The 7,534-nt window shown below is 45.9% G+C and overlaps 3 protein-coding genes across 3 annotated transcripts; 1 reads left to right on the top strand and 2 right to left on the bottom strand.

Annotated features, from left to right (window-relative positions):
• On the bottom strand, positions 1–165 carry NECHADRAFT_55615 (uncharacterized protein; the record flags this gene model as incomplete). Its single annotated transcript, XM_003040409.1, has 1 exon — positions 1–165. One exon carries the CDS (start codon positions 163–165, stop codon positions 1–3), a length of 165 nt encoding a protein of 54 aa, XP_003040455.1.
• A 1,349-nt stretch (positions 166–1,514) lies between these two features.
• NECHADRAFT_55617 (uncharacterized protein) lies at positions 1,515–1,910 on the top strand (the record flags this gene model as incomplete). The annotated part of the gene is made up of 1 exon (XM_003040407.1): positions 1,515–1,910. A coding segment is annotated over one exon (396 nt), but the record flags the coding sequence as incomplete, so codon positions are not given.
• A 1,071-nt stretch (positions 1,911–2,981) lies between these two features.
• Positions 2,982–3,999, bottom strand: NECHADRAFT_88875 (uncharacterized protein; the record flags this gene model as incomplete). The annotated part of the gene is made up of 3 exons (XM_003040410.1): positions 2,982–3,042; positions 3,163–3,216; positions 3,743–3,999. The coding sequence occupies 3 exons, from the start codon at positions 3,997–3,999 to the stop codon at positions 2,982–2,984; spliced, it is 372 nt and encodes a 123-aa protein (XP_003040456.1).
• Positions 4,000–7,534: the final 3,535 nt, after the last annotated feature.

Consider the following 7,534-nt stretch of genomic DNA (forward strand, 5'->3'; position numbering starts at 1 on the left):
CTAGCGCAATCGGACTATAGCCTTAAATTTCTTTAGAGATAGTACTTTAAGAGGTAGTATATCGTATTTCTCTGCGAGCGCGAATACTCTGACGTGAATAATTAGGTGGGAATCGTCCGAGGCAGCGTCGTCCGCATCCGACTCATTAGCGTCTTCTTTATACATCACGTCTGCTTCGTCATCTATGCTAGGTGTGGATCGTGGAACTTTATAGTCGGATCAGTAGAAGTATTAAATAACGCAATCGACTAACCGAGGATCATCATCCAGGAAGTTAAAAGATACCATAGTAATATCGTCCTTAGTGAAGTTATTCGGCTTGATCTAGCTTGTGTTTATAGTGTCGAAAGTATACTTTTTAGATATGACTAGAGACTAGAGACACACGATAGCGCGGTATGCTTAATAATTCTTTTCAGTCGAGATAAGTATCATATCCGAGTAGATGCCGGATTTCCATAGCCTGATCAACCGGTAAGAATGCGCTCTGAGAGCAATAACTCGGGCCCTAACTTACGTCTCGAGTAACCCCGTGGTTTTCTCTACGACGGAGTCGCGTTAGTCAGGAGGTGCAGGCATCTTCTATAGCTCTTATTATTTCGCTGGTTGTAGAAAGAGCTCTGGGAAGACAGACTAGGCAGCGATACTTAACTCGAATACGCCTCGCTTCAGTAGATATTATAGGATTTGGACGAGCTTAGAGCGGGGGAGACCAGAGACACTCAGATTATTGTTCTTAATAACTTCCTTAATCGGTCTCTTCTTGCGTAGGGCGGCGTTCTTATGCTTACTAAAGACTCGCCTATAAGAGGGAGAGCAATAGATAGATCTCTGATCTGCCTTAGTGGGCTATATATACGGGAGGCAAATAGCTCATGCTACGTTGAGTGCGTAGCAAGAGGCTTAATTCATTGATATATATAGAACCATTTGCTAGATTGGAGCTTAGGCGTGGCACCGTTGACCTAGAGTATATATGTAAGGTAAGAGGGAACCGACCCTAACGCGACTGCGGTTGTGGTTATCGCGCGGGGCCCGAAGCGAAAACTCAGGCACCAAGGCAGCTTTGCAGCAAAAGTCGCAGGCTAGTGCCTCCTTAGCCCCGCACGCACCCGGTATACTATGATCTCTTCAAACATGCAAAGACATGCCTAGCGTTTTCTGTATCTCTTTTGGCGTGACTAGAATAAATGCCGGGCTATAATACGTGGACTATCTACTGGTCAGGTGCCATTACATCCGTCGTTGATACCCTATAGTCTTTGAGATCGACTCTATACCCCTACTCGAGGATACCCGCTATGGGTCTCCCCCCACACGTACACTGCGAATCATGAACCTCTAAGTTGGCGAAAGACCGAAAATTCGACCCTAGTTTACGGTATAGAGATAATATAAAGCTAGATGATGTAGAGGTTAGCAGTTATGATGAGGAATAGACGTACGTGGCGTATGACGAGGACCGTCTTTGTCCATACTGCGACTGGCTAGCACCGCATATAGACTATATAGTGATTGTAGTCGATGGGGCGTGTGAGGGGAATGGTATGACTGGAGCTAGGGCAGCGGCCGGAGTATTCGTCGGCAAAACATCCCAGTACAACAAGAGCGTTCTCTTAGCCGAGCCGAACGCAACAAACCAGGTTGCAGAGTTACGGGCTAGGATCCTTACGCTTCGCCAGGTAATAGATATACAGAGCCAGTGTTTTAGAGAGGAACAGCTTCGGATGGTTGTCATTAAATCCGATTCGGAGTATTTGGTCAAGGGGATAACTAAGCGGGTATTTAAGTGGGAGAATAACGGCTACCGAATATACAAGGGAACGCCGGTAAAGAACTGGGAGCTTTTTAAGAAGTTAGACGGATTAATTAGAAACTTAAATAAGCTTAACGTCGAGGTTTTATTCTAGCATGTACCTCGGAGTCGGAATATAGAGGCGGATAAATTAGCTAGCAGGGCACTGCGAAGCTAATAGTATATTACTTTAATTACGATACTGAAATAAGTAAATATAAGTAGAAGCTTAAGTAAGCGGGATTAATTAATTAATGGCTGGATAATAGCGTGCTAGGTGTCGGAGCTTATATAAAGGCGCTTTGTATAAGATGGTCTCGGAACTTTATAGTTGTTCTGGGCTATAACCTATCTCCAGTCTAGTAAGTAAGTAGTTGGGGGGGAAAGGGCCAAGTCCGGTTCGAATAACACAAATTTGGCCATAATAGACAAACAAGAGTGAGTTCTTACGGAGTTCTATATCGCCGACTTATTACGGCTTGTCTGCCGCGCCGCCCGAGTTTCCTAGGGAGCGAAAAAGAAGGTTTATGTCCGAGTCTTGCCTCTTCCCCTATGGCCGTCAAGGATTACTACTATTCTGCCGAGTGGTCTTCCTAAACCTACGAGAAACCTCCTCTTCGGCATTTCTCTCTTACTTTGCCTCCTTTGCTTATGCCTTTGTAAGGACGTAACCCTGGTGGATCAATTCCCAGGAGGAGATTGCGCCCTCTTCCTCCTCCCCCTCCTCTCGTGGTTGCTTAGGATTTATGGCCAGAAATGCCGGCCATGTAACCTCTTTGAACTCCTCGGCCGTTAGTAAGCTAGGAAGGGTGCTGGATTGCTATTGATTCTGGCGTCTGCCTTTCTGCTGTGTCGATGACTGTGAAGATAGCGATGAGCTGGACTTTGTGGGGGTTTAAGCGCTTGGTGGCGGTAATGGTTGCTAATCCTTATAAAAGTCGAAGGAGAAGCTAGGCCTAACCCTCTCTTCCAGCTACTGAACCTTAGACTAACCGCGGCATATCTGGCCAGAGACCTGCTTTAAGCCGGATTTAAACTCCCCTTATCGCGAAGAAGGCACTAGGATGCTTAATACACCCGACACGTGTGCAGCGACCGACTTAACCGCAGCCGCCCGGTTCTTTTCTTGCCTATCGGGGAGCACCTTTAGCAAGGCACTGCGGACATACATCTCCTAAAGAGGGTTCTAGGTGCCGAGGTGACCCAGGACTTCGTCGAGCTCGCCGCCATGCGTGATGTGGGTGGGCCTAAAGATATGCTCAGCAAGTGCTTCACCAAAGATGATAAGGCCGGCGACGACTCTTATCTGCTTGGCAGCTAGCGAGTTAGAAGCCGGTAGTGGGACTCGCTACTTGCTTAATACCTACACCCGGAGCTCCTTCCAGCGGGAGTAGTCGGCAAAACAAGCATTATCGAGGTTACTATATAAGAAAGTCTCTATATATTTGAGAGCAAGGTCGAAGAAATTAGCCAATAAGGTCCGGCTGCATTATAATATCAATCATTAGACCTAGATCATAACGAAATAGAAGGAGGGAATCAGCCGTTAGCATATATATCTCAATCTCTTTCTCTTTAAGATTCTCCAGTTCAACGACAAAGGAGCAAATCACTTTAAAATTATCCCAAACCTAGCCTAATTCCGTAGTCTTAGACTTTAGCTGCTTTTATATAGATTTTAGTTCCCCTTCAAGTCTTTCTTTCGCTTTCTAGGCATTCTCTAAGTCAGCCGCTCTCGCCTTCTCTTTATTATCCAGATCGATAGCCCGGGACTCCCAAGTTTTAGATATCTCCGTCACCGTTTTCACATCCTCCTCTATATTTCGAACTTAATCCCTAAGCGCCTGCGAGGCTTGTCTTTCGTCTTTTAGCTGCTTTACAGCATTATCTCTAGCGCGGTCGACCTCTTTCAGTTTATCATACTCGGATTGCTATTTACTATCTGACCTTGTGAGTGCTTTGATATTCTGCTCGTAAGCAGTTTGGAGCTCATTGAGATTCTTCTTAAGGCTTATGTTCTCCTGGCATATTCCTTTGAGGCGTTTAAACTCGTCACCGGCATAGTACTCTTCGACAAACGAGAAGAAGCTATCAATAGGGTCCTCCGAACCTTTAGGGGGAGGCGATATATTATTGGGTTTCGGTGGTGATTTATCGGCTACTAATAGCATAGACATAGATATTGGGGGCTTTTTCGTTGTCATTATATCGTATAGTATAAAGTGTCGATAGAAGTCGCGAATATTAAGAGTAAGGGGATGAATTAAGTTAGTGAATAAGGGGGAGGGTTTTAGGCAGCAAAAAAGGCGACTATATAATAATTTATACATTTAAGTACGCCTGCCAACTAGCTATATATAAGTGGGTTCATATCGTACGTATAATCATCTATATTCTGCAAAATAATTAGTCAGATAGACAGTTCGTAGCCTTATTTCACGGAGCGTATTGGTATAGCCCGAAGTTAAGAAGATAAACCGGGGGTTAAGTATTAGAGAGGGTAGATGGGGATTTACGCTGGTTAGCTATGGCAGGTTAGGATAATAGTGCAGGGGGGGTTAAGAAAAACCAACTAGGCGCTCGTCAGTGCGCGAGATTTTATCTTCTAGGCGCATCATTATATAGCTTATAGGGTAGATTTTCAGAGGCGGAATTTAGAAGAAATATTAATTAATTCGCCTATGGAAAAGGTAATATGGTCGATAAATAAGTAGCCCTACGAACACGCTATGCTAACCGGACCTAGAAAACGGGTATCTATGTGCAGGGTAGGCGGGCTAGTCTGGCGACAACGGCGGCTAATTGCCCAGCGGATTAAACTTTTAAGCCTTATATTTCCTCCTATAGTTCTATTCTACAATGCTAGGAGAATTCGCGCCCTAGGGGACTCTGCCTCTATATAATAATCCATTACTCTTATATAGGGCGGGTAGGGTAAGAATCAATAATTTTGGATACCGCGCCTAAAACCTTCTTTCTTAAGTCATTCTACTAGCCTATTCTCCACATCGGGGTTAGATACATCCTCCTTCAACATAAACGGCACCGCAAATTCTTCGATTAAGTTATAGAGCGCGTCAACGTCTTTAATCTGCAGATCCCGCTTAGACCTGCGGACGAAAAGGGTGCTACTAAGACACAGATAACGCCGGTAACTTAGCAAACGAACCTATTCCCCGTTCTTAATAGATATTGTCGTCAGGAGGAGCTCGGCTAGAGGGTTCTTTAGGTTATCAGACGGCGGGCCATTATCCTCTTTGCAAAGGCCACCATTATATGCCTTTGTAACTAGTTCTAGGCCAAAGAGTAAAGGGATGTCGCATAGATTGTCGCCCTCGAGGTTAAATAGAGGGTGCGTCTTGGGCATAGCCACCTCGACCATCTGTGGCTCGTGCCGAGTAGCCTAGTCACGGCGGCAGTTAATTCGGACACCAATGACCTTTAAGGACCTATCGGCCAGCACGCGCTTGGATAGATAGTCGTGTTGACCAGGTTCATCGATCATGCTGCCGATCGTATCTCTATAGTAACCTAGGTAGTCGATGGCATCACGGTAGGCAGTGAGGGTGATATCGGTGGAATAGCGTGGTTCAAAGTCGGTGCCCGCTCTTATGACTACAATAACTGGGCCTTTCCAGATAAACTCGCCCTAAGTATCGCCTACTAGGGTTAGGATTATACTATGGATGGCTTAATTGGTTATGATGTTGCGGGGAGGGATATCTGGATCCAGGAACCATATATGTAGGGTATCCTGGTTGTTTTCTCTCCCACGAAGGACATTGCGCCTGACTTAGCGTAGGCCACGACCGATATAGTCATTGCCGGGGATATACAAGAGGTAATTAAGAACTAGGTGGAAGTAGTCCCTAACCTCGTATTCGTCCTTTTTGGAATCCACCTAGACGAGGGACGGCCGCTTCTTAGTTATGGGAAAGAGAATGGCGAGGTAGTGGTTAGGGGAAGGGCGAGTGGCAAAGTTATGTTGAGCATATGCGGCGAACTTGCGGCAAAGAAGCCGATGGGTTCGCTAGTCGGTTTACTGATACTCTAGAGAGCAGTAGGCGGCTAAAAGGCAAACAGCATAGCGGCGAGTATTAGGGGAAGCGCAGATTATGCAAAGAACGGGAGGAACTATTTTGGACGAAAGAGACGGTCGATTAAGGCCGTTAGTATAGGTCGGGAAAAGGCAGAAGTTTGTTTGGTGAGAGGGTTGGGTGGATATTAGTTTACTTATATGAGGTTGGATTTTCAGGGGGTTAGTGGGCGGTGGCTTGAACTTACCGGGATTTCCGTTAGCAGGAAGGGGGGATTGAAACGGAATCAAATGCGGGCGGCAGCTAGAGCTGGAGTTAGTAATTCCCCCCCACTAATATGCCGTGTTCTAATAAGAAGAGCCGAAACATGAGATGCGATGATGGCCGAATTCTATCGCTAATCCTTAATAATAGTATATAAATTGAATAATTGGCGATAAATGGCCGGTCGTGGTAAGCGTAGCTAGTAGTCGAGACCGGGGGATTAATAAGCTAGTAGAAATTTTAGAGTGCTGGTGGATTTAGTGACGGCAGGGGGTTAGGGAGCAGGGGGTAAGAATAGGGGTTTAGCGGGAGATAAAGCTAGAGTGGCCCCCTAGATTTTAAGGGCAGTAATTTCTCTACTTTCAAAGTACATAGCGCTAAATTGGGGCGACAATAGGCGACGATAGGCGACGACCAATGACCAATAACCGGCTCCGACGATAGACGACGAACAATCAATATATCCGATAATAACGATAACGATAGCTCTAACGACGATTTAATCGATTTGATAGCGATGAATAAATAAATAAATGAATAAATTTAGAAGGAAGGTGCCGATACTGTAGAATCTAAGTAGATGAGCGAGAGGGGGAGAGAGTAGGAAAGAAGTCTATTTTGGGACTCTTTTTATAGGGTGACTGGAAATGTCATATGGGTCGCCGTCTGGTCGTTTCTTTGCTTTATCTGCCGATAGCTTCCGGGTTAGTCCCTCTTAGCCTTTCTTTCTCTCCTTATCTACTGGGTCTACTTTCTGGCTCTCTGTGTTGGTTTCTTCCATTACTGGCTAGTTTAGTGGGCTGGCTAGGTGGGGAGGTTTTCTGGTCCTACGTCTATGTCGGCTCGTTGGGTCTTTCTCTTTATATGTTTCCTTTGGCTCTCGAAGCTAGTGGTGGGACGAAAGGGAGAGGTATTAGGGCTGGGTACGTTATAGAGGCGAGTTAGAAGGGTAGGAGTTAGGTTAAGAAGGGTATAGAGGGTTGGGCTTTTTAAGGTAACCGAGTAGTTACTATCACGGTTTCCGGTTACGGTTTCCGGTTCCAGGTTCTGGATAGAGTTTTCAGGCTACTATTTCTGGTTCCTGGGTCTGGATAGAGTTTTCCGGTTCCTGGTTCCGGATAGAGTTTGCCGGTTTCTGGTTCTTGGCTCCGGTTAGAGTTTCCCGGCTATGGTTTCTGGTTGGTAGTTGGTAGTGGTTGTTTTCCGGTTGCCGTTTCTGGTTCTTAGTTCCTGGTTCCTGGTTCCTAGTTTCCGGTTAAGTTTTTTGCTTGGCACGGTTTGCTGCCTAGTCGGTTTTTGTTTTGTCCTGGCGCGTTTATAGGGGGGTTCCCAGGGCCTAGGTGGCGGTTAAGGGTTTGGTTGGTTGGTTTCTTGGACTTGCCCTAAGCCAACCCTTGACGGTTACCCCGTAACCCTAAGCCAACCCTTGGCCGTTACC

The sequence above is a fragment of the Fusarium vanettenii genome (assembly GCF_000151355.1).
Source record: "Fusarium vanettenii 77-13-4 unplaced genomic scaffold NECHAsca_66_unmapped, whole genome shotgun sequence".
In the NCBI taxonomy this organism is placed as follows: domain Eukaryota; kingdom Fungi; phylum Ascomycota; class Sordariomycetes; order Hypocreales; family Nectriaceae; genus Fusarium; species Fusarium vanettenii.